This window comes from Squalius cephalus (assembly GCF_949319135.1).
Source record: "Squalius cephalus genome assembly, chromosome: 11".
NCBI lineage: Eukaryota > Metazoa > Chordata > Actinopteri > Cypriniformes > Leuciscidae > Squalius > Squalius cephalus.
The window spans coordinates 10,124,931-10,152,485 of NC_137132.1; the positions used below are offsets into that span (position 1 = coordinate 10,124,931).

At 36.7% G+C, this 27,555-nt stretch overlaps 2 protein-coding genes across 4 annotated transcripts in view; one reads left to right on the forward strand and one right to left on the reverse strand.

Moving 5' to 3' along the window:
* tnfrsf19 (tumor necrosis factor receptor superfamily, member 19) overlaps positions 1-2,210 on the forward strand; it is a 29,799-nt gene extending 27,589 nt beyond the window's left edge. For both annotated transcript variants that reach the window (XM_079886915.1, XM_079886914.1), the window contains exon 10: positions 1,604-2,210. In XM_079886915.1, coding sequence (XP_079743041.1) covers positions 1,604-1,608 — 5 coding nt within the window. In that variant the 3' untranslated portion in view covers positions 1,609-2,210. The remainder of the gene's footprint in view (positions 1-1,603) is intronic.
* mipepa (mitochondrial intermediate peptidase a) lies at positions 2,202-27,496 on the reverse strand. Of its 2 annotated transcripts, XR_013822837.1 has the most exons (20): positions 26,995-27,285; positions 26,731-26,904; positions 26,079-26,167; positions 25,876-25,962; positions 25,646-25,709; positions 23,270-23,452; positions 22,946-23,102; positions 22,676-22,724; positions 22,076-22,136; positions 21,837-21,889; positions 20,490-20,643; positions 20,290-20,367; positions 19,261-19,465; positions 19,047-19,156; positions 17,784-17,858; positions 17,320-17,436; positions 12,587-12,708; positions 11,628-11,701; positions 2,617-2,968; positions 2,210-2,541 (listed from the first exon to the last, which is right to left on the reverse strand). XR_013822837.1 is itself a non-coding variant. In XM_079886913.1 (19 exons), exons 1-19 carry the CDS (start codon positions 27,136-27,138, stop codon positions 2,868-2,870), a joined length of 2,097 nt encoding a protein of 698 aa, XP_079743039.1. In that variant the 5' UTR covers positions 27,139-27,496; the 3' UTR covers positions 2,202-2,867. The 2 variants fall into 2 exon arrangements, 1 of the variants encoding a protein (XP_079743039.1); XM_079886913.1 differs by having other exon boundaries at positions 2,202-2,968; positions 26,995-27,496.
* Between the last annotated feature and the right edge of the window lie 59 nt (positions 27,497-27,555).

The window sequence follows — 27,555 nt, forward strand, 5'->3', positions numbered from 1 at the left end:
CGCTGTAAGTATTATTCATTGTTAGATCATGACACCTACACATTAATGTAAACAAATTTAACCTTACTGTAGTGTTGCTGAAATCAAAATATTAATAAACAAATACATAAATAAAATCCAGGGAGGTCTGCAATGGAGGGATTTATCATTGGCTTCATAAGCTGAACTATATTAACATGCTTAAGATTTCGCAACAGAATTTAGACAGAATTCGTGAGCCGAATGGAAACTGAGATGTTGAAACACTCCGCTTCTGTGTTCGTTTATGAGAGCCAAAGTAAATGAGCGACTGACAAACTGTCTATGCCATCAAGAGCCGAGGGTGGTGTGTGTAAACACTTGCGATCGCAGGAAACAAAAGCCTTATGGTGAAAAGCTCAACATGAAAGGAACAAATTATTCAATTTCCTTTGAAACACATAAAAGGGCCTTTTGACTGTCAAACAACATGCTGGCGTGAAACACGTGAAGTCATGCCTTTCCTACTTTGTTACCCTTCACAGTGACACCAGAGAGTATCGATTTTTAAACTAGATGAATCAAGATGTTTGGAATTAAATGGTTACATAGATTTCTGTTTTTGTTTCAAGTTAACCTTTGACACTGCATGGTACGGCTCACTTTTGGGGGGGATTTCCACAGTGTATAGTACCTTGTACCTGGTACTTGTAGACGTTAATGTGATGTGTAAACACTGCAGATCACTGATTGGTCAGAGAGAATCGTCACTACCACCGTCATTGGATTTGCGACACGAGACTTATTCGTCTTGCAGTGAAAAATATCCATATGCCGAGAATCAAGAACACCATTTCATCGATATGCTCCATTGCTCCTGTGTTGTGCGTTTGTGTCGCGTGTTTGTTTTGTGTCACGTTTACAATGATGTACAATTTTTTCTCATTCCAAAGTTATGGCTGTACTGGGGCTGTCAAGCTCCAAAATGACAAAAAGTAGTTTAAATGTATAGTCTAAATTAAAAATTCCGTCCCACGACTTGTTTGATTAATTAATTCCCACGTTTTAGCTAAATTGTGGCCACATTGTGCTGATTTGTTCCCTTGTTTTAATTTAGTTCAAGCCTAAAACAAGGGAATGAATTAGTACAACATTGTCAAAACTCAACCTCAAAGGGATAATTCACTCAAAAATGACTTTTTTAACCCTAGTTGTTGTCCCAAATCCATATGACGCTCTTTCTTCTGTGGAACACACTCGAAGATATACAGTATTTGACTACAATTGTTTTTTTTGTCCATATAATGAAAGAATGGGAACCGAAACCGTAAATGAATCTCAGTCTAAACCATCATATGGCTTCAGAAGACTTGTAATATAGCACACTATAGAATCATATAGACTACTTTTGTAGCACTTTTTATCATTTTTGTAGCTTGAAGTCACAGTCTCCATTAACTTCCATTGAATAAAAAAATAGGAGAACTATCCCTTTAAGAGACCAGGCCAAATCTTGCTCTTCTGTGCCTGTGCTAATTCACATAAATTAAGACACCTCATAATAGACACGCTTTAATTTACTTTGACTGATTCAGTGCCAAGCGATTAACGTGTCTGTTCTTGTGCTCTTTTTGTCTTGTTCCAGGATGACCTACTCTTATCTCACCTGTTGTCGGCCTCTGAGAGCCACTCTGGAGGTAGAAAGAGCAAAGGAAGATCCCACCTCAGATTACATCAGGCCACACACACACTGAGAACGTGTGTTTCGCCGTCTTTCTCCAGCAGCGTGTGACCACGTCAACAGCGGCCTAAAGAGACTTTATTAATGTCTAAAGAAAACCACATAAGACGAAAGATTCTCTCTTTTGTAAAGGAATCACTAGACCTTTCGTTTTTTCCCCCAGCACTGACTGCCTGTTCGGGTGGGTTGAAGTTAAGGGTTGTCTGCAGGTATTAGTTGCAGTCCACCTGAATGGTTTGCAGAGTCTTTTGCAGTACATTCCAGTTCCATAGATCAAACTGTGCGCATGTGTGTGTGTGTGTGTGTGTGTGTGTGTGTGTATGTGATCTCCAGTGTGGTGAATTGTAGATATTGTATTATAGGAAATAGGAGGACAATATTTTTTATAATGTAGATACCCATCTTGTGCCTTCACGCTTGCTTTTCATATTGATGGTTGGTGAACTTTAAAAAAAAAAAAACATGAATTTTGTGGCTTGTCAAATTTGTAAATAAAACTTTACAAGATTTGCTTGAGTGTTTTAATGAAAATATAATGGCATGCAAAAATATCTGAAAACAATGCAACGATTATAAGAAAAGTATACAAAGTCTAATAATATACAAAGCACTGTCTTTTTAGATAAATGAGGCCTGAGTAAATTCACATGATCCTTTTTGAGAACTATATTAATCCTCTTTTATATCACATATGAATAGGTGAATATAACATTTTTATAGTTATATTCAATAAAATATTATGTCTGGTCATATTTTATCCCAAAATCAGAACAAAAATGCAAAAGAAAAAGCCCAATATACATATCTTATACACACACATGCCAAATTCAGTAAAGGATTTACTTTAGATTATTTTTCATTGTACTATACTATGAAAAATATCAAAAGCAAAACCTTTACTGAATTTAAAGATATACATATATATAAATCACATATTAAATAAAAGGGAACATTTTCTTGAAACAAAATAGACTTTCTATCTGGATAATTTCATGACAGGTTTTTTAAAATTCACTTGCTTATATCCCACAATGCACAGTTGTGAGATCATTCAGTTTTGTTTCATGAATTTCATCCCTTCTCGATTCATTAAAACTGATTGTTCGGGCAGTTGTAAAGACTGATTACAGCAGGGAAGATAAAACTCAGCACGAAACATGCTCATCCCTCAGCCCTCCGAGTCCATGATGAAGGTTTCGAAGTCAGGGTCCAGATCAGACACCAGGGCGTTGACAAAGTCCTCGATGGAGGGTCTTTTCTGCAACATGCCTGGACATGAAACAAGAGGGGCAAACTCCAGTTACATACACTCAGTTTTAGCAGCACAATCTTCCTGCTTTAATGACTTGTTTAGGTAAATGTTTACCATGTACTTTGCATTGGGTAATGTTAACTTCAAAGAAGCACTGTAAATATGAGCAGCATTGAAAAGCGGTAACTAAAAGGGCAGAGGTTTTATCTTCCCTGTGCTACATTATGACAATATCGTCTTCCACAGGTTGACGCACTTCTGCCGTGCTCAGTGAACAGTGAGGCGTCCTGCTAAACTGTGCACACTCGATTTACAATTCCTCTCTGCTGGCGCTTTGAAGTCTGCTCATTTCCCCTTGTAGAGCTGCCAATGTAAATAGGCCCTCCTCCCTTCCCCCTCTTTCCTGCACAGGTCACCTCTAAAACACACACAAACACACCAAGTCCAGAAGGCTGCACTAAAATCTCATGCAACTCTGACCCTCAAACCCTGTATGCACATCTTTCACAATGAATAATTAGTACTGTAAATGTTAGCTCTGACAATCAATTGATTGTGATTCTGTACTAAATTATGAAATCTGGTCACAATCGCAATACGGCTTTATTTGATTATATTTTCTTCAGACTTGTACACTGGATATAGATTTGTACGGAGCTCCTAAGGGAACATGATGATGCAAAACATTTGAGATGGGAGGACAAATGATATTTTAATGTTTTTTGCATTCGCTCACAAAATTTGTGTTCTCTTGCAGAACTATTGTGTTCCACAGAGAAATTCAGCATTCTCTCACAATGGTATTGAGTTCCCTGAGAACATTTGCGTTCTTTTGCAAAAGTGTTTTATTGCCCCTAAAAACTGTGTTCTCTACAAAACATTTGCTTTCCACTGAGAAACTTGGCGTTCTCTTAAAAACATTTGAGTTCCACCAAGAAACTTTGCATTTTCTTTAAAACATTTACATTCCCCTACGAAACTTTGCATTCTCTTCAAAACATTTGAGTTCAACCGAAAAACTTTGCATTCCAACGAGAAACTTTGTTCTCTTTAAAACATTTGAGTTCCACCGAGAAACTTTGCATACCACGGAGAAACTTTGTGTTTTCTTTAAAACATTTACATTCCACTATGAAACTTCGCATTATCTTCAAAACATTTGAGTTCCACAGAGAAACTGTGTTCTCTTCAAAACATTTGAGTTCCACCAAGAAACTTTGCGTTCCAATGAGAAACTTTGTGTTCTCTTTAAAACATTTGAGTTCCGAGAAACTTTGCGTTCCAACGAGAAACTTTGTGTTCCAACGAGAAACTTTGTGTTCCAAAGAGAAACTTTGTGTTCTCTTTAAAACATTTGAGTTCCGAGAAACTTTGCGTTCCAACGAGAAACTTTGTGTTCCAACGAGAAACTTTGTGTTCTCTTTAAAATATTTGAGTTCCGATAAACTTTGCGTTCCAATGAGAAACTTTGCGTTCCAATGAGAAACTTTGCGTTCCAACAAGAAACTTTGTTCCAACGAGAAACTTTGTGTTCCACTACAAAACTTCGCATTCTCTTCAAAACATTTGAGTTCCACCAAGAAACTTTGCGTTCCAATGAGAAACTTTGTGTTCTCTTTAAAACATTTGAGTTCCGAGAAACTTTGCGTTCCAACGAGAAACTTTGTGTTCCAACGAGAAACTTTGTGTTCCAACGAGAAACTTTGTGTTCCAACGAGAAACTTTGTGTTCTCTTTAAAACATTTGAGTTCCGAGAAACTTTGCGTTCCAACGAGAAACTTTGTGTTCCAACGAGAAACTTTGTTCTCTTTAAAATATTTGAGTTCCGATAAACTTTGCGTTCCAATGAGAAACTTTGCGTTCCAACAAGAAACTTTGTTCTTTATAAACATTTGAGTTCCGAGAAACTTTGCGTTCCAACGAGAAACTTTGTGTTCTCTTTAAAACATTTGAGTTTCGAGAAACTTTGCGTTCCAACAAGAAACTTTGTTCCAACGAGAAACTTTGTGTTCCACTACAAAACTTCGCATTCTCTTCAAAACATTTGAGTTCCACTGAGAAACTTTGTGTTCTCTTTAAAACATTTACATTCCATTGAGAAATGTTGAGTTTTCACACAAAACTTTTGCATTTTTATTCCACACAAAACTTATTTCCATGACAAACGTTTTGTGAACTTTTCCTTCCATTATTATTTTTTTCCATCACCATGTCCCCTTTGGAGATTCCATAGACTTGTGATCTGGATTTGGTGGATTTTTAAGCACAAGCTGGACTGGACATGGAAGATAAAGAGAGACAAGTACTACTACAAAAAAAAAAAGAAAAAAAAAAAAAAAAACACAGGAATGCTGGCATTATGACTGTAACAGTAAGTAGTCCCACCTCAATCTGTACACCTTACTATCCTCATGTAGTTTCCAGCTGAATGCTACAGCCACAGATGCTGTTCAGAGAGCTAAAGATGTAACAGACTATTTCTTTAATCTCTGAATGGATCACACTAGGACTAGACGTCTCCAGCTTCAATGCCACTTTCTATAATGATGTTCATTTCCTGAGTTCACTCTAGAGGGGATTCAGACTACAAGCCTAACCAGACTCACATTCTTTTGATATTTCAAAACCAAAAATATACAAATTAAGACCCGTATCCAGTGAGAATAAAGATATCAGATAAATGTGAAGGAATGAGCTTCTGATGTTAAAGAGTTGGGCTATATTATAGGTTTGTTTTTTTCTGAGCTCTTAAATGATCCAATCAAAATAAATTAGAGCAATTAAAATGTGTGAATGCTTGTGCGCAATCTTATAACTATTACTTCCAAGGTCTTATAAAGCCTTTTGCTCTGTATAAAAAAGATTGTTTCAACATTTCTTCAGCTTAGTTATTGTGTGTGTGTGTGTGTATATATCTATATAACATATGCCAGTAAATTATTTTTTAATGAATACATTTATTCCACATGGATTCATTAACTTGATCAAAAGTGACCGTAAGACATTTATAATGTTACAAAATAATTCTATTTTAAATAAATGCTGTTCTTTTTAACTTTCGTTTCATTAAAGAGTCCTGAAAAAAATCCATTAAGTATAATAATAAATGTTTATTGAGCACCAAATCAGCATAATAGAATCATTTCTGAAGAATCGTGTGACACTCAAGAAAAGAAAACTATATATATATATATATATATATATATATATATATATATATATATATATATATATATATATATATATATATATATATATATATATATATATATATATATATATATATATAAATAAAATTATATACACACAAAAATAATTTTTTACAAATATATTATATATATTTATTTATGTATATATAAAAAAACTAATGTTTAACCCTACCACGGAGGAATAATTGATCTTTTTTCGTGGGAATATGATTACAAGGTTGACGAGATCAAACATTTACAAGGATGGATGGAGTAAAGTCACCATATTTATCAGCACAGGTGCATTGTGTGTGTTTTATTATGAATCAAAGGGACTTTCTGCTTCAAGATGCTCTGAACAATCCAGCTGTGTGTGCTTTGAAATAGAGGACAACCACAGAACGAATGTCCGACATGCCTTTTCAAACACCTTCCCTTCACAGAGAGCTTCATTCATCCATAGAGAACAAGAGGATGAGGAGGCTCTGTTTGATTGGTCAGAAGAGCTCATGACTGGGATTGGAGGATGATGAAACTAAGGACACATCAAAGTGAGGCAGACTCATCTCTCCTCAATTAATCCCCGTTTAAACGCTGTTCTTTGGCTCCTGTGGCGTACGCCACACCTTCAGGTTGTGCAGTTACAGACACAGCGAGACATGGTGGAACATGACTCAGGTAGCGCTGGTTTGGGTTTCATATGAGGCAAGGGTTATCAAGAGGTCAAATGAGGACTTGACACAAGATACGATATGAAGTCTGAATTATGCAACCAAATCTCAGTTGAGTTGAGTTGAATGTTTCGCTATGCGTTCCTTAGAGTTCCGGTAGGCCTGGTCTCCATGCGTACTTCTTTAGACTCAGGTTGAGCAATGTTTAAAGACTAAGAAGATAATTACAGCCTCCCTCCCAGCAGATGAAGAGATTTTCTGGTTTCTCCACGGCTTTGACGTTCGTAACTATTTGAAACATGTCACGAGTTGAAAGCAATAAGCTCATGATCTACCTGAAGGCTGGAATTACTTCATCATTGACTCTGTAATTAAAACTGGAGGTCTCAAAGCTTTGTCAAAAAATAAAAAGGAAGCTCCAGTTTCAAGGATTATGCCCCTGTGCACATGAATCATGTGGCTTATTGTCTATATGAAAACGCTGAAAAAAATTTACGTAAATATTATGTATAACATACAGTTAGGTTCCAAATTCTACTTGCTTCCATTTAGCATTTGGCTAATTTAATGCAGTTCTTTTTTGTTGAGCACATCAATTTGAGTAAAGTTGAAAAATAAACAAATGTCTTAAAAGAATAGTTAGCATTTGGTGTGTCTCTCTTTTGCTTCGAAGCCAGCAGCGCTTGAGCTACATGAACAAAACCTGATGACCATGTTCTCCAGCATGATTTGAGATGATCCAAAGTGCACCTAGAGCTTTAAAAGAGGAAAGAACATCGGATCGTCTGCAGTCAAGTCACCTTCATTTATATAGCGCTTTTTACAAAATTGATTGTTTCAAAGCGGCTTTACAGTGATAATAGGAAATTACCGTAACAGATTGTTTAGGCTTTACAACAGCTCTAGGATTAAGTCATTGTCCAGCTAAAGTTATTGATTGATTGATTCACTTCCGTTGCAAAAGATCATTAGTTATTAACTTGGGGCCATTCTAACAGGAAAACTCGCTCCGATCGCTCATTCACAAAACAGTGCCTGGTGTCTCGAGAACGCACTTCCTGAAATAGGTTCGAAAGTGTAAACGATAATCCGCTATCTCTGCGCAAACCTCAAAAACGCAAACCCGCAAATACGCAGATGTCGCGCACACGCGCATTACGTGTTCAGTCCAAAGGTATGTGCGTTTGAATATATATGTGCGTAGGCGTGTAGTCCTTCTTTACAAATCAACCCTCAATAAAATACTTGTCTGGCCCTAAACATTTATAATACAGAATCTTCTGCGTAACCACGCGAACCGGAATTATCCCGTCAACATTTTATCTGTGCTGAGGTAAAGGGAAGGGAGGTCTGTACAAAGTGTACATGTAGCCTTTGCCTTGGTGGGTCGGCACTGTTTTGGCAGCACAAGGAGGACCAAGAGCACATTGGGCAGGTGGTCATAATGTTTTGGCTTCTGAGTGTACTGATGTTTTTAAAACAAAAATACTATGAAAGTCAATGGGGTCCCATCAACTGTTTGATTACCCAATATTGTTCAACAGAAGAAAGAAATTCATCCAGGTTTGTAACATGAGGGTGAGTAAATGATGACAGAATACGCTCTATGCATGAACGCTGCTGACGTATTTCCGGTAGAATCTAAGCCAGCGTCTTTACTTCTGCATAGCGCATTCTATAGCGAAGTGTACTTAAGGCAAAACTTTCATAAAATTAATTTTCTCAGAAACAGAGACAACAATTTTAGAAACCGATTCGCTAGTCGGATTTCGCTAGCCTGGCAAGCCAGACCTACATCAAGATGTTAGGTCTGGCAACTCACCATAGACACGGCTCAATCCGAGGGGCGGGATAAACGGCTGTCTTTCAAATTCAAATTCGCGTTTTCCCAAAAGCGGAGCTAGTTGATAGATTCAACTTTTGCCATATCTGGCCGGCAAAACTACGAACACGAACACATCTTCCTTTTTTTAAGAATGACTTCAGTGCCGTTCTATGCTCTTTTCTCAAAGAAAAGCTTAACTCCAAGTCCTCCAGAGTCGCGGCCAAGCCGATTCGAAAGACTGTTCGCCAGCACCAGCCGCCATTCTTTGTTTTCAAGTAGCAGGGAACCGTCGCAACTCTGTCGTCATTATGTTAAGCCCGCCCTGCCTACTCTATACGCTATGTGATTGGCCTGACCCAATTTAGGTTTTTGCAGCTCGAAAGTCAATGGAGAGTTGCTAGACTACCCTGGCTGCAAAATACATTTTGCTGCCGCTAGGGTGCGTCTAGATTTCTAGGCTAGGATTTCGCATGATATGAGAGAATACTCACCCTCAAAGTTGTCGATGTAGCTCGAAATATATAATTTAAAGCCTTCTTTTTCTTACTCTTAGGTGTGACAGCTAACTGCCTCACAATATTGTTAACATCATTCACGTTAACTGCTGGAAGTTCTTGTAAACACCGAGTGTAATTTGCCATTATCTCCACCGAATGCAAAAACGGAAAAACGCGGAAGCGATCGTGCATAGAGCCTATTGTCATTTTTGGGTGAACTATCCCATTAAGCCAGAACAAAGTGACATCATGCACTTCATTGTCTTACATTTTTGTACATTTTTTACTTATTTTTTTCTAAACATACTTTAAAAAATGTATACCCCCCATTAATTAAAAATGCTCAGCATTAAAAACTCAACATCAAAGTTCATCACAAAATTTGCACACTAAATTGTGTTTTGTCTCGTCTTCCTTGCATACTGCACGTGTGACAAGTGTGCTGATTCTTGTGTGCAGTGGACTGAAAAGACAATATACGTATTAGCGTATTAAAGGTGCTCTAAGCGATGTCACGCGTTTTTTAGGCCAATAAACTAAACATAACAAACTGCTCCAGCCAATAACCGACAAGAAGGATTTGGGGGTGGGGGTTGGGGGGTCAGTGCGCGGATGAGGAGGAGGGAGGGTCTAGCTAGCCTCCGTTTTGTTTGACACTACTTTAAACGTCACCCAACATCACTTAGAGCACCTTTAAGCGTCTTGATAATGATTAAATGGCTCTCATGCGGCATTATATAAATACAGAATTAGGTAAAACAGTATTCTTTACTGCCCTTCAACCACTATATTTCCTTCACTGTCTAATCCAGTGTCTCTAAAGTTATTTATGAGATCTGCCCTTCTTTGTGATTGCATATTGATGTAAATTAATGCAATGTGCACTTGGCTGTAAAGGCCAAAAACCCCATCAAAGACCATCTGAAAGTAAGGTGAACCCGACCTTCCTGTGATCCTGTGTCTAAAACTCATGCATGTCACCATCTGTGTGCTACAGCGCTACAACATATCCCAGCCCAGGTGCTCGACTGTGCTATTGTTCTTTCAGTCTGTCCTTCGGCACTAAAATAGAGGTCCCTGGGAAAGCTGAGGGCCATGAAAGACGCCTCTGTGCCGCCCATGGCTGGAGAACACAGGGCTTCAGTCAGCATGGCCGTCAGTCCGTCACTTTCCTCTCTCTGCAATGCCATCTAATCCAGCCTGGACTTTTCAGCACCAGAGGCCTGGGATCCGGCCAGCGAGGAGCGGGGAGCCCGGCAGATAAAAACGGCCCGGGCTACAGGCTCTCTCTAGGGTGGCTCTTGTTCCACTGCGATCCGGCACAGAGGAGGGGGGCGGCGAACTGAGGAGGACCCCTCTGAACCGGACCGTTAATAATGAAAAATACATGTGGTTAAGGAATCGGAAAATAAGCAATGTTATTTTTATGTTGTAAATCAATTAACAACTAATATTATAAATATATTATTTTACTTTTTTTTTTTTACGTTTAAATACGTTTTTTAATGTTTTTTTTACTATGTGGAAACGTATGTTATGGTAATTCCAACATAATCTGAACCAGTGTTATTTTAGTATCATTGTGATACTATTATAGTTTTTATTAATATTTTGAATCAGTTTTTATTTCAATATTTTGCATTTTCTTTTTAATTTCAGTTAAAATTGTAGTAATTTTGTTGTGGTTTTGTTATTTTACTAATTTAAAAAAAAATTCTATATAGTATTTTTATTTATTTTTAATTTGAGTTATTCTAGCACATCAAGTTAAAATTAAATTAAATAAAAATTCATGGCGAGTTTAAATAAAGCTATATATGACCAACAAACAAATAAATAAAAAAATATATATAAAAGGTTTATTTTTGATATAAGATTCTAAAACTAAATCTGGATCCTCACTTTATTAAAAATCTTTTCTCCTAGAAGAGTCAAAATCTTCACAGTCCAACAAAATATGCGTCAGAGGCACTGGACTTATTAATTCCTTACTAATTTCAGTCTTTAACGAGCTATACTCTTTTGTAAATAAGCTTTTTAAGAAATGGATGAAGTAAAAAATAAAAAATAAAAAAAATAAAGAAACTCCTATTGATTTGTAACTGTAAAACCATCAAAGTCAATAAAAATGTGCTTCAGAGATATTGGACATAAGGGGCATCATACAGATATTGATAATTATCTTGGTGCTCACATGGGGCAACACCAGGGCTGGGAAACTTGTCATCTAGTAGAGATCCTGCTATTCTGTTATTACAGTGCTATATTCAACCTTGATAGCAACTTAATCTGTTCTTGTCTGCTATTATTATGTAATGACATTTTGACATTAACGGGAGGATTTATTTGTAATTAACATGCACTGAATAATTATTCACTTTAACACCAGAAACATGAGGTCAGTTTGGATGTTGACTCTATAAGGGACAAAGAAATAGCAGTGACTGAACTAACTCCGAGTTCATTCAGGTGCAGACTTTTTTTTTTTTTCTTACCTTCCACCATCAGCATGGGCTCCTTCGCTCCTCCATGAGCCAGCATCTCTCTACGGTAACGTTCTCCGGTTTCCCTGCAACAACGTGAGCAGACAGAGATTTACTTTACACTACCAGCATCCTTCCCACAATCCAAGCCCATAAACCCTTATGTTCCCAGACATGTCCAAAACTGTCCAAACAAAAGGAAGTGCTAAAGAACAAAACCACAGTGGAGTAGTTAAGATATCCTGGTATTTTGAAAGACCCCATGAAATGAAAACAGGAGTTTTGTGGTTTTCAGTCTGTGCCTATTAACTTTATGTTAGTGCACTCTTACATGTTAACACACATGTTAATATGTTTTTTTTACTATGTGGAAACGTATGTTATGGTAATTCCAACATGATGTGAACCAGTGTTATTTTAGTATCATTGTGATACTATTATAGTTTTTATTAATATTTTGAATCAGCTTTTATTTCAATATTTTCCATTTTCATTTTAATTTCAGTTAAAATTTTAGTAATTTTGTTAATTTAATAGTTTTAAAAAAATGTCTATATAGTATTTATTTTCTTTTTTTCTTTTAGTTATTCTAGCACATCAAGTTCAAATAAATTATTTCATTTATTAACATTTCACAGCATCAAATTTAATGAATTTCATGCTTGCATCAATTTTTTTTTCTATTATTGGTAAATATGGTTCCATGTAGAATCTTCAACATCCCTGGAACCTTTCCATTGCACAAGTTTCATAATAGTGCAAAAAGGTTATTTAGATTGTTCTTAAATGCTTTTCCAAAAAAAAAAAAACTAAAAAAGGTGAAAGGTTGAAAGGTTCTTTGAGGAATCAAAAATGATTCCTCTATGACACAACTGCTAAAACTACCTTTAGGAACCTTTATTTTTTAGTGGTATTTTAAAAAAAACAAGTGGCAATACAAGGGTGATTTATCTAATGAATCTTTCACAAACCTGTTGAGGGGGTCTTTATAGAAACACTGCTTCCACACCATGGAGGCCACGGCCCGTGACATCAGGTACGAGTAGTACTTCGCCCCATAGCCGATGAGATGACTGAACCTCAGCTGCCAGGCCTGCAGAGACAGATGCAGGTGAACTAATCACACGCTGCCGTAGGAATATTCCTGTTACATCTCTGTAAACGCTTGCCAAGTTATTTCCTAACCTGGAAACATGCTGATGCTAACAGCACTCAATATCTGACCCAGTTAAATGGAACAGTCAAGTTAAGATAATTGCCACACAATGCCTTCAGGACCATATTCATCACTAAATATTTACATTCTCAGAGCACAAATGGGGCAAAGCCCTCTTCCATGGCTACTTTAGTCTGAGGCAAATTAAAGACAGTGATAATGTTTTGGGTGGGAGCAAGGTGGGAAAGTATTTGGCGATAAAAACACAGGCTAGATTCGTGTTGAAAGAGCTCAGTAGTTCAAACGCATCGCTCAGGGATGGAGACGTGCTTAGACACCCGCTGTTACCATTATCCCTGCAGGAAATGAACCGAGCTCACTACGCTTGATATGGCAGTGAATAGGGGCAACAATCCTGTTGGTATATGATAAAATCAGTTTATAGCTACAGCTAATCTAAAATAGCTGGGTTCAAAAAGTCAACAAGAATCAGATGATCAGACTGTAACTGCTATTATGAATATGCTAGCCTTACTGTTATCTATAACCTAGTGTGCTCCAAAACAATGACAAATTCACATTTAGAAAATATAAGCATTCAAAACTTACAGTCTCTGCCAATATGAATCAATGATTTTGATGACCTCTCAGCTCCTCATCAGATTTTCTAAATAAAATACTCTCTAGAATCTAAAGCGTCCCACCCCCTACATTATAAATAGACACTCAAGCTGTGGCTGATATTGGTCACTTGTTCACACACATACTATTTTCTACAGTGTAAATAGCACATAGTGCACTTGCACTATATAGGGGATAGGAAACGACAATATAGGTAACGATTCAGACAGTGTAAATATGCTTTCCATTGTGGCGAATGAAGTCTGGTTTCACGCTAGTGTCACATGAACACAAGAGCATATGCTCTAGTCGGGATCATATGCGCGAGTCGGCGCAGACCAGTAAACGCATCGACCCATCTGAATTCTGCACAGAATTCTATATTTAAAGCGATATGGAGGAGATTAGGAGGAGAAACGGTTTGAGATTAGGAGGAAACTGCGGCTTTACCGAGCTCACCGGCTCTGGCCAAGCTTTCTGTGATGTAAACAAAACGCTATTGGCTATTTTAAAAACAGGGGAGGAGCTGCTCGATATGTCCCGCCCTGTCTTCCTGTTTTAGTGGAAATTACGTCAACACATTGAGTAATGCTGCACATTTCAAGGAACTTAAGGTATTGTTGTACAAGGCACTGTTGTTCAGTGGGTCTCACGGTGTCTTGACACTGCCATAGTGCTTATGCAGGATACGCATACCTGAATTTGCCCCGACTGCCCAAAATCCTGTGACTCTCTACTGTATCTGACAAATAAAACCAAACAAAACTAAAAACCAAGAAACAAACTAAACAAAAAATCCACACCAACAAACCAAGAAACAAACTAAACGGAAAAAAAAGGGGGAAACAAACCAAACCAGGACACAAATGCAAAAAAACAAACCAAGAGAAAACAAGAAACAAAAAAATAAAACAATAAACAAAAACAACAAACCAAGAAACAAACAAAAAAAGAATACAAAAACAATATAAGAAACCAAGCAACAAACAAAGCAAAAATCCAAACCATGACCAAGCTAAACAAACCAATTACAAAACAAGCAGCAAACCAAACCAAAAACTAAACCAAGAAACAAACAAAAACCCCAAACGACTCAAACAGAACAAAAAACAAAACAAACAAACAAACAAACAAACAAGAAACCAAGCAACAAGACACAACACCAACAAAAACAAACCAAGAAACAAAATAATTCAAAAGCAGGAAACAAACAAATCAATAAACCAAGAAACAAACAAAGCAAAGTAGGCTTTATACCTTCCTCTCCTATCACAGGGCCAGGGCAATATTAGGCACATTAGGCTTAGCCATCTGCTATCCGCTAAATACATGATTCATGTCAAAGTGTTACAACCTCCTGAACATAGGAATCTTACAGATACACGTGTTATATAACTATATGCTTTTGTAGTTGGTACATAATAAAAGCATTGCTATGCTATCATGCTACAGAATATTAAGGACTCCACTACAAAGACATCTGGCTATAATGATTAGTAAGGGACATGCTGGACAGTCTTTTCTCACGCAGAATGTGTGTGTGTAAGTGTTTCACTGCGAGGTTGATGAAGAGAGCCAGGGTTGTGTAAACAGCACTATGAGAGACACATTATGGTTGAGGAAGGTGAAACTGCTGTAGAACACAGACTTAAGCCCCAGAGTATCAGCAAGACATATCCCATATGGCCTCTAATGACTTCAGTAAGCCCAAACGCACTCCTGCAGGGACGTAAAATCTGAAAGCTAAACATTAGCGAAACAGCTACTTGACCTTCAACACTTGCCTAAAATCTGTATTGGGTTATGGAAATATTTTCACTGCAGATGGGTTCTGTCAGGCTGCTGGCCACCAAAATCTACATTTATAAGAATTTCACATTTACAGTACTTTGCATTAAAGGCCTTGAGCTAATAAAATCTAACCAACTCTAACATGGTAATACCGGACATGTACGCTCTTTGCATCCAATCATGTATCTCAGTGGCCAGAGGAATGTAACACTGTGTGTGAATGTTGCCAAATATTAGCAACAGGACAAGAACCTCCATCTGGTCCATGTTTCAAACAGCTGACGTTATCTTCCAGAACACTATTAATGCCCTAGTAAACCGAATCAACATCAGCAAAAGTTAAACAACTGTAAATATGAGTCTGAGTCAATTAATCATCTCCGCCACAATCTTTATTAATGGTCAAGCATCACTTTTATGACTCATTTTAGGGTTAGTGATTTGAACAAACCTCAGTAATGAATCTTTAGTGCCAAAGTCGTCCTGTGCAATTTGTGGTATGATACCTCAAATTTTACAGCTCGTTGATGTGTGCTATTTTTGTTAAGCAATAAGACTTAAATTTCCCCCTGGTGGACAATTAAATGGGCAAACTAAATCCTGAAATTAAATGCTGTTGTTTTGACCGTTATATTTATCAAAAAGCCCTGAAAAAAGGTATCACAGTTTCCACAAAAATATTAGGCAGCACAACTTCTGTTTTCAACATTGATAATAATGTTATCAATAGCAGCATATCGGCATATTAGAATGATTTCTAAAGGATCATGTGACACTGGAGTAATGATGCTGAAAATCCAGCTTTCACATCACAGAGATAATATTTGATATTACTGTTTTTACTGTATTTTTTGTTCAAATAAATGCCGTCTTGGTGAACATAAGAGACTTCTTTTATAAACCTTTGTAAAAAATCTTACTGACCGCAAACTTTTGAAGGGTAGTGCACATTGTAGGTGGGACCACTAAAATGTTCCTATGTGTGTAACGGAAAGATTGTGGGGCCAAAACTTTGTCAGGTAAAAAAAAGAAAATTTTATATCTTTACTGCAACAATATAATTTGTCAAAACAGCTGTGATACTTCAATAGAGTTGCATGCCGAGGGTTTTACAGCCATATGTGGACTGAGGAAAGCTTTCATTTGTCCTTTAATAGTCAATAAAACATGCATCCTACAGGAATGAAAGACACACGCATACTATTAGCTGCGTTCCCGTGAGGCAGTAATAACGGATAAGAAGGGGGAAGCTGGGTGATTTAGACGATGGTAAAGACATTACGGCTGAAGCAATTAAAGAGAGAGGGGAATATTTAGAGTTGGGGGGAGGCCTGATTCCCAGTGGCTCCACATAATTACAGGCCAGGATGAATGGTTTATGAAGGCCATTCCGAAATAAAATATGTGTTTTAAATCGCTCCAGCTCTCAGGCGGCCATCTCTACAGCTGCCGAAGAGCTAAGAAAAGCAATTCAAACTATGTTTTCCCTTCCAAAAAGACTTTTGAAAGAAGAGTTTCAAATATTTCCCCCAGGGAGCGCTTCTTCAAAGTATATCTGCTTTGTTATTGCAAAAAAAGGGCCCTGAAAAGGGCCGGAGAACGGAGAAAAGTATTTTAATCCTTTAACCGTGCAGTGTCTGAGTAGAAAACCACAGGACAGGAAAGGGGCCAAAACTAAACTACCTTGGTGTGTTGATGTGTTTTTGTACTTCAGAAGGGGAGTATAAGATGTTATTAAGGATTAGTCAAGGAACTATTCCCAAACATTCATTAACTTCAATAACGCCAATGGATCACTTCATTTCAACAGACCACCTACATTTGAGAGATGTGCTTTTTGTGCAGCAATGATTTCTAGGAGGCATTCAATAAATCATTCAAAGTTATCCTTAAGACCATGCATTTTGTTTTCCTAAGATTTCCTAAACCTGTTTTTTAAAATACAGGGAGTTTTTGCCAGTTCTACTAAATGGATTGGCAGAAAAAAGCAGAAAATGGTGGCTTCCACATTTAAACTTTGTGTCAACATTTATGCATTTTGACATTCAAAAAATATTAAAAAAGTATTTTATAACATTGGGGAAAAAGTACACATTGCACCCATTATATTTTTTAATTCAAATGAAACACACTTACAGTGTTGGTGACATATGGCAGGCCATAATACTTCTTCTGCATGTCTATCATGATATCTGTCGTTGATCGATTTAGTGGTTTTCCATGATAAACTTGATCCAGGATTGCGTAGAAAACCTAAAGAGAAACATTTACAGAAATTTTGAGTTCAGATACCAAACCATTTATGAAAATGTTGCATTAGATGTCGTCAATATTAGATTTCTATCTAGTATTTTTTCCAATTAAAAATGTTTTTGATAATTTTTATTAAACAAAATTAAATATGATTTAAAATGAATTAAATTAATTAAAAAAAAAAATTCTTCAATTTTTATGCCTGATTTCACCATTTACATTGGAGCTTCACTGTGAATCCTGTTTTTGTTTTTTAAATAGTAATATTGGTCACCACATTAGTTATGGGCCATAATAAAAGGTTATGTTCGAAACCGTTCTCGTTGTTAAATGAGAAGATCTGGTACCTGAAGTTGAGTGTCAGCAGCACCACAGACCTTCTTGGACTCACAAAGACGAGCCACCATGCTCTGAGGCAAAGGCTATGAGAAAAAAAAAAAAGAAAAAAAAAACCTTTTTCACCCAGAAATTATTTCAGATGACTTGTGAGTTGTGTTTACTACTTTCATGGTGCTTTTGCCTCCTGTTTAACAAGAACCATAAATTCTTATTTATTGTAGTTGCATGGAAAAGAGCGACCAGCTAAGAATTTAAAGGGGTCCTATTATGCTCATACGCAAGTTCATAATTTTATTTATTGAGTCTACTAGAATGTGTTTACATCATTTAATGTTCCAAAAACTAATTTTCTTAAAAATGTATGTTGTTGCAGCACCTGTTTTCACCCTCTGTCTGAAATCTCTGTTTTAGTTTTCGGTTTCTTTAAAACCCGCCATCTGAAAAGCAGAGCTTGCTCTGACTGGTCAGCCGGACCCAGTCTGTTGTGATTTTTCTACCGCTTAGAGCGCGTCGAAAGTCTTCTAACGCCCCTTACCATAACCGGCGAGTATCCACCAGAGAGGGTTCCTGAGGTGCTGTAAACTCTACTTTAACTACACAAACTATGGCGCCAGTTTTGCCATATCACTTCAAGCCCGAGTCCGATAAGGATAGTCAAGATGGACAAGCTGATCAACCCAAACCACCTTCAATGGCATGACTTGTGCAGGATCTTTCACAGTGGTAATTATTTATTTTTATACCTCTCTTACATTTCAAATGTGATGTTATATCTGTGTTATTTATAACAATTGACCTGCTTCAAATGGCATGTTTCAGAAAACAGTCGTTACAAAAATATGGTTGTATACTGCTAAGTAATAGTGTGAAAAATACATTTTAACCACTGTTTCCTAAGTTCATCTGTCTAAGGAAGGCTGAAAAAGGGGGTTTAGATTCGGGGTGGAAAAACATCATCTCTTGGACAAGACGCAACCTAACTAAACTCAACCTCGTCCCCTTTCTTACGTATGCCTTGGGCAGAAAATGATTTAAATTAGGAATTGCGAATATTGTGATGTGTACGTTCCCTGAAGAAAACCAAAGACTACAATCGAGGCATTTCAGGGAGTTCAGAAACAGTACTTACTGATATAGAGAATAACTCCTTTGGAGTGGACTTTGTGATTTGCAGACCTTTTTCATGCTCAAACAGCAACAGTACACAAACATAATAGGACCCCTTTAAAATAATTTTTGAAATAATGAGCAACATGAACATTGCAGTGTACCTGTCCAGTCTGGTAGTGGCGAGCGAACTGACTGATCACGCGATAATCTGTGGCAAAGTATTCCATGAGAATAGAGGGCACCTCTGCGAAATCAGTGGCACATCGGGTTCCTGAAGAGAGAAACAAGGTCACCATGATCATGCTGCTCTGAGGAAGTTGTAAAGGCCACAAATGTGAACCAACTTAGTGGATTTCTATAGTGATCATCCCGTACCCGTCACGTGTTGGTAGCGGGTACGTCCCAGCATGGAGTGCATGGCATGACCCATCTCATGGAAGAGATTTTCCATCATGCCCGGGCTGAGCAACGTGGGAGCGGACCGTGTGGGGTGGGGCAGGTTTAGCATCAGGACCACCATTGGCAGCTGATACTGGCCATCATCCAGCCGCCTCCCACCACGAATGGTAAAGTGGCAGTCCTGAGCGGGACACAAACAAGCTGGACTAATCAATACTGATTGGCTGAGCATTAAAAAAAACAACAACTTTGGTTTAATTTTGATCTTGAATAAATCAGCAAACATTTGTTCCTGAATGAATCGCTTGAGTGAATAATTCAATGACTCCCTCATGATTTTTTCATTAATGAATCGATTTTATATGAATTGGTTGAGTGAATGATTCAATCTCTGCATCCAAAATCACATACTGTAGTAGGTACAACATTTGGTTTGAAACTTACTTCAATCAAAACAATCAAAAAATACGTTCTGTATATGAATGTGTGTCGTATGCATGAAAATCGGATGTCTGAAAATGCCTTAGCTGAAGTCTGTCATCAGAATGATTTGGTATAATAACCTCCCAGAGGTATCTCACATGACCGCGTTCTCAAACACCAGGCATTCAATGCAAGAGTGTGTTTCGTCTGCACACTCAAAGACACAAGTCATTTATGGTGTAGAAATAAAAGAGCCACAGTGGCTTCCCCGATTGCAGCAACGTCCATTTTTATTACAGATATTTTGCACCAATTTCCCAGGAGGTGATGATTGTTCTCTTGTTGGTGTACTGTTTTTCTGATACTGTATAGCAGGGAAGAATTCAATTTCAAATGCAGTGAGTGACTCACTCATAAAGACACTTGTTGCCACCTACTGGTGTAATGATGTAACTGAATATCAGTATGAACCACCACTCAGCCAATCAAATTTGAGGATTGGAACTTATTGTATAACAGATACTAATTTGAGATGGACAAGCTAAGGACAACAAGTGTAGATGGCTTATCTGAGCTCTTTACCTGGTAAGGTTTCTCAGGTCTGTAGAAGAAGTCACAGTAGATATATCCTAGCAGTCCCTCTGTTTCATGCACCACAGCCTGAGGGAACAGTTAAAAATGGCAAGTGACATTTAAAAAAGAAAGAAGTTGGCTAGATCTGAAGATGAGCTCTCATTTAAGCCTGTTGGGTAAGATAATCAAGCACAGAAGCATGATCTCACCAGCTTGCGCACATCTTCGCTCCAGACCTCCCCCACACTGGGCTGCTCAGCCAGCAGTGATACACCATACAGCTGTGTGAAAAGACCATTCAGACCCTCCATACACGCTCCCAGCGAGAAGTATGGACTGTACAGGCTTGGCTCGATGTTGAATCTATGGAGACAAAACATAAACATGCCATGTTATTAAAGACTGAATGTCCATTTCACATTTTTTCTCACAAAAACCACAGACTACAAAAGAGAAATTTCAAGAATGTAAAAGAAATGTCTTTTTCTTCTTATTATTATTATTCATGTTGAACAGCTGTTTTTCTCGATAGCTAACACATTATAACTGATTCAGTTGGCCCACTTTCCACAACCATTGATTCAGTTCTCAAAACAAAGACACATTTCTCAAAATGTTTATCACATTTCACCTGTTTTCACACACAGTCCAATTTTCTTAGTTATTTCTGCAAAACACTACACAAAAATACACAGGTTTAACCACGTTCTCATTCAGAAAACACAAACACATGAACTCAAATAGCACACATTTATCCTTGAATGAACATTACGTAGCAAAACTAATGACACACCAATCACAATCTCGGGATAATATAAATGTATCTTAACAATAGAGAAGAATCACCTACAGGGTTTTTATACTACTTACACATATAGCATAATTATTACACTGTAACAGTACTTTAAACCTCACTATTCTTTGTATAGTAAACTACAGCACGTTGTACACCCTCAAACTCAAATTTATTTGTAGCCCAATTATTATTATTTTTTTTACATTTACAGTATTTCTGTAACTGAGAAATGACTGCCTAAAGAAAGTCTTTTGTCAGAACACCACGAAACTGCTGTAGTACTCTATACTGTAAAGAAATTTGGCCGAATGTGCAGAGGATGCTGATTTTCTTTTACTGTACTGTAATTGACAGTATACTGTATTGTGTTGCATATTGAGTTCACAATCAATTCATTGGTATTTGGCTTTTCTAGTGCCTTTCATCATCACTTTACTGTAGTGTCACTTTCCCTAAAGCTCATTGTTGTGTTTTACTGTACCTGCACTCTTTCATTTACGCTGTATACTGTAATGGACGATGATCTGGAAAAGTATTCCCAATAAAAGGTTTCTGTAACACTGTTTTAAATTGACCTCACTAGTTTTCAGAAAAGTAGTCTGTATATTTGTTAGGTTTTGTGTGTCATCTGAGGTCAAAGTTTGACAAAAGAGAATGTTTTTGACTAAAATATTTGAATGTTTGACAATAGTGTATTATTTTAGGAGGAAATTCTTAGATGTAAGAAAATTAAATCCCACCTTAAGCTCAGGTCTCTTACCTTTCTGCACGTATCACACCACTGAAGTACGGATGGTCCCATGGCATTACTTCCTACAAAGGAAGATTTCATTCAGTTTTAATTCTTGCATAGAACAATGAACTATTTCTCACTTAAACAAACTTGCAGCTACTATTAAGTTTGTAAAGTTGTACATTTCAAAAATTTTACAAGATGATACAATATGATAGCAGATGATAGGGAAATCCAAATATCAGAGAAAATTGAGCAGTGCTTACAGAATTTTTGGGGTTGAGTTTTGTCTTCATATCCCTCATCATTTCAAAATCCCTTTCAGTCCTAAAGTTTACAGAAATATATTTTATATTAGATTTTACATTATAAAAGTTAGCTAACACTTTATTTTACAGTGTCCTTGTTACGCATGCATTTACCATAGTAATAACAGTAAATTATGCATAATTACATGCAACCAAATTCTAATCCTACCCTAACCCTATAGTAAGTACTTGTAGTTGCCTAATATTACTCGGTACTTAAATATATAATTACACTGTAACAATGACACCTTAAAATAAAGTGTAACCAAAAATGATATACTATACATGCATATACAAATTAAAAATATGTTTCAATACACATGCATGCAACCAATACAATACAACGTAGTGTCTTTATTATTATGTTGTTCCTATAATGTTGTTGACATTGACACCTAGTGGCACCAGCTTGCAAATACAACGACAAAACTGTAATAGATAAATTAGGTTTAATCTTTCTTCAAAAAAATCAGACAGTAACTTTTGGACATAATAAATTTATTATTATGCATCTGTGGCTTAATGCAACTGACAAATTTTGAAGAGAACAAACTCTACCTGTCTGAGAGCTTGTCTGTGATCTGCTGTAAGAAGCTCATAACTGCCTCTGTAGAGAAACAGACCGTGTCATAAACTTATATTCCAATAATATAAATAATATTAAACATAATTTAATATTAACTATTCTATTATTTATTAAAAAAATAAAAATGAAGTTTGAGTTAGAAATAATCATTATTCTTGCAGTTCTAATTGGTTCAGCTAGTGGTACAGAAATGACACACTTCCAAGTTTAAAGGAAATATATTTTATATATATGTCTTCTACCTGGGCTTTTGGCCATGGTTCCCTTTAATGCTCTGTGCGCATAAGATTCATAACCAACCAAGCGAGCCAGTTTATCTCTACAGGCCAGCAGTTCCTCAAGTATGTGCATCACATTTGCGTTCGGGTAGAGGAAAACTTTATACGCAACTTCCCTGACCTGAAAAATATGTGCACAGACAACAACAAAAAAACACTAGTTACACCACAACAAAGACACCTGAGGGTCTAAAGGAAAACTGACAATATAAAAAGAGTTTGTAACTATTTCAATCAACATGTATACAACATCAAAACAGTTTGTACTAATTCAGGAAAGTGACGTACCAGATCATCAGGTGCGTCCGCATGCAGGCCGCTGATCTGAACGTGCTCTCCGTCTTTACTGAAGTGCTGGTGAATGTGTTCAGGAAGAGCTCTCTTCTCAATTCTGTTGGGCATGTGGCAGCTCATGAGAAACTGGTTGCTCAGATCCAGCAGCTTCACATTCAAGTTCACAGCCTCTTTCCTCTGTGGAACAGGGAAAGGTAATCTGAGAGATGCAGAGCAGTGTCTTACACACAAATGTATTTTACTGTCCACTGTCCAGTATAGTTGACACGGTACCACAACTTCAGTAGCCGGTACCAATACCAGGCATGTGCAAAATTCAGAATTTCAGAATTGGCCTCCATTCAATTCATGAATTGGAATTTGAATTGAATTTACTCTGCCCCACAGGACGTTGAATTGAATTTGAATTGGAATGACAGGAAGTGGAATTAAATTCATGGCAATTCAAAGAAATTCCACACAGTCACACAACAGAAAGAATGTGTTGAGTCTCGCATGCATTCAGTGTTAGGAAGGTTACTTTGGAAATGTTGTTGCTTACTGTTATTAGTTACCCATTATAAATGTGGTTTGGATTACTTTATTTGGATAACTTTATCAATGCAAAGCAATTTCGAATTGAATTAAACATTTTACCTCAGTAATACAACTAAATACAATTACATTAATTTTGTCATTTAATAACAGAAATTTCATTTCATGTAACTATTTACTCCTCAACCCTGCATACATTTTGTTCTAAAATAGATATTGATCAAATTCTTGAAATAAATTACCCCCTAAATGTTGTTTAATTAGTTTTGTTTTTAACATTGCTTTTAACATTCATTGCTCGGGGAAAACATATCCTTTTAATGTAATCTGTACAAGTAGTTCAAACTAATACCATTTATAATGCAGTCATATCTGACATATACTGTAAAGCTTCATTGTTAAACACTTCACTTAAAATATGTATATGAATTTCTTTGAATTTTTATTGAATTGCAATTCTGCTTCCTTTAATTCAAATTCGAATGGTAATTCTAGATCCTGTTTTTGACATCAATTCAAATTCAATTCAAATTCAAGAATTGAATTGGAATTAAGGAGTCACTCTCAATTCAATTCTGAATTGTGCACAAGCCTGACCAATACCAGTAAAATTTGCAGTTCTCTGTACCAAATTAAGTAGCCTACTTTAAAAAATATTGTCTCCTCCATTGGTTATCACTATCAATCGTCGCAGTTTCCGATTCGATCGCGCATTTAAATACGGTTGTCAATCCAGAATGTGTAATAAACAGAAAGCAAGAGAGCCTCCCTTTATAATCAATAAGTCTGTCAATCTCTAAAGCGCAAGCACACTTAATTCTGCACTCTCACTGTCTCGGTCTTAATTGTACAATGAATCTCTTTTTGACATTGTGTTTACACTTTGCTGGTTATAGTGAAAGGATGTGTTAGTGTGTGACTTGCATTGATTGAACAAAACAAAATCTTTTCAGCGGTGTTAAGCAGATTCTTGCTGACAAGTGGCTCTGATTGGCCATTTCGTTCATGCGCTCAACAGATATGATTGTGATTGGCTACAATGCTCAACGCTTGTAAACACACGCTGTAAATAGAAATCTTTGACAAACAAACACGAACGAGAGCGTTTGACAGCAGTGTCAATCAGCGGGTACCGCATATACCCTGTACCGATACATTTAACAACCCTACTGTCCAGTAAAGTGAGATTAGAGCTGCACAATACTGCATAAACTGAGAATTTTGTTTGTTTAAACCGAACAAAATAACATATATTTAATTCATTTGAATGAATTATTATTATTTTTAAAAATCAGAATGATTCAAAGACTCACTCAAAAAGACTTTACTGGATGAATCAGTGTTTTTGAACAAATCTCTTGAATGAATGATGCAATGTCAAATAACTTTTAACAGTCATTTGTCGCCACTTACTGGTGTAACAATGTAATTGATTCAATCTTAATTTTGTCAAGATACTATCAAAAGGTGATTTACTAAATTTTGACATCAGCGTTTATATCCGAACTATAAACTTTTATCCCAGTTCTTCAGTGATCATCGGAATTATTGTAAAACAGAAATAATGATACTGTGTTGTTGAAGCTGTTTCATTCCTATACATGATAACTGCTCTCTCTGAGTCAGCGGCGGCGCAAAAGCAGATTTGAATGTTCGTTGAGATCTAGTCATTCAAGTCAAAGGCTTAATAGACATGGCTCAAACATTGTCATTTAGGAACAAGATCACAGGGTGTTTGAATCGAGATCGCAATCTTTTTAATGATTAATTGTGCAGCTCTAACTGAGATGAGTCAAAAAAGTATAACTAATACCAACAACAACAAAAAAAACTAACCTTTTTTTTATCCAGATGGATTCCACTTATTTCGAAGTCAAACATGAACAGTTCAGCCACTCTTCTGCATCAATAAAACAATATAGTAAATATTACAAAGTACTTTTTTTTAAACAAAGAAAATATAGTAACACCACAAACTTGCATCAATGAAATAAACAAGATCAATTTGATTGGAATTTCATGCTTGGACATTTATCATACAATAAAACAGAAAATCTGATTTATACCTTGTTTCTGGGTCCAGTTTGGCAAAGATATCTTTGTTATCCAACAGGTCCTTTAAGCTCTTACACAATTCAACATTGGTATTGAGTCTGTAGGACAAAATATTAATCATAAATATCGCTGTCAAGAGAAATGTATGTATATATATATATATATATATATATATATATATATATATATAAAGTGGATATAAATCCAGGCCTACCTCTCCACCATAGTGCCAATGCTTATACAAGTCCTCTCTGCAGCCTCACGGTAAGACGGGTCGGGATGTGCCACTTTAATAAAGTCTGCCTACAAAAAAATGAATATGAGATGTATTTTTTAAACATAAATATTTTTTATTCCACTATATTCTAAATGTAATTTATTCATGTTATGTCAAAGCTGAAATTTCAGCATCATTACTCCAGTCTTCAGTGTCACATGATCCTTCCGAAATCATTCTAACATGATGATTTGCTGCTCAAGAAACATTTATTATTATTATTATTATTATTATGAATTTTGAAAACAGTTTTCACTGCATAACAGTGAAAACAGTGATACACTACCATTCAAAGATAAAAATAAAATAAAAAGACATTAATACTTTCATTCCGCACGGATACAATAAATTGATCAAAAGTGACACTACATACATTTATAATAATGTTACAAAAGATTTCTATTTCACATGAATGCTGTTCTTTTGAAATTTCTATTCATCAAACAGTGCCGGGAAAAAAAAGTACCACAGTTTCCACAAAAATATCTCCATTTTAATTGTGACAGAAATTTCACCTGAGGAGAGTAGTATGCTAAAGTTCTCATTTGTCATCTTCTATTATTTATTTGTATTATTAGCATTTGTTTACCATGTCTGCCACTCTGCACAGGCTGTCTGACAGTTTGTCAAATATCTCCACAGTCTGGACTCCAGGGGGGCAGAGGCAGGCTTTCTCCACCAGCTGCTCTGTCTCCTGCAGGGCTCTGTCCTGGACCACCTCAAAACCCTCAACCGAGCCGAGCTCTGGGACACCAAACAACCCCTGTCTCACACACACATACACAGTTAGTGCTTTACGATCATACAGGTCAATCAAACAGCAATTAAACTTAGACATAGATACAGAGCGTACCACATTTTGTTGGAAGAGCTCTAGTCTCCTGTGGACTTTAGCATTGAAAGCGGCTCCTACAGGTGACCAGGTGGTGACTGTCCTACAGACACGCGCTGCTGTCCCGCGCCTGAGCAAACACAGCAGCGGTCTGTACGCGGACATTACTGATGACAGTCAACATGCGACTCTACAACCACACTCAGTTCAGTCTTCACAGCCAGAACAACCGATAACTGAACTAACTAGATTAAACAACCCCAACAAACGGAAAAGCAATGCAGTTGGTTTTGAAATGCTCCTTCCAATGACAGTGAGCAGGACTTTGATATTACAGAAGCACTTTCGACACATAAATAAATTCGTTAGAATTTCTAAAATCATATTTTACTATTTAAGACCGTTAAAATCAGTTTTTTTTTATGAATACAGCTGTGGTCTGATTATTTACAAGAGGTATCTAAAGGTGTTACAGTGAGTTTAAACAGCAAGTGAAAATTAAGCGAATCATCTCTGCTATTTCAAAATAAAAGTTCAAACATTATCTGAACATAATCATAGACAAGCTCCTGAATATATGAC

What these genes read in the sequence shown, in the direction of transcription:
- mipepa (XM_079886913.1), bottom strand. Translation starts at nt 27,138, where the DNA reads ATGTCCGCGTACAGACCGCTGCTGTGTTTGCTCAGGCGCGGGACAGCA. An exon ending in TGTGCAGAGTGGCAGACATG is followed by an intron (nt 26,168 to 26,730) that starts GTAAACAAATGC and finishes ATTTTTTTGTAG; the next exon opens with GCAGACTTTATTAAAGTGGC. An exon ending in AAACTGGACCCAGAAACAAG is followed by an intron (nt 25,710 to 25,875) that starts GTATAAATCAGA and finishes TTATTGATGCAG; the next exon opens with AAGAGTGGCTGAACTGTTCA.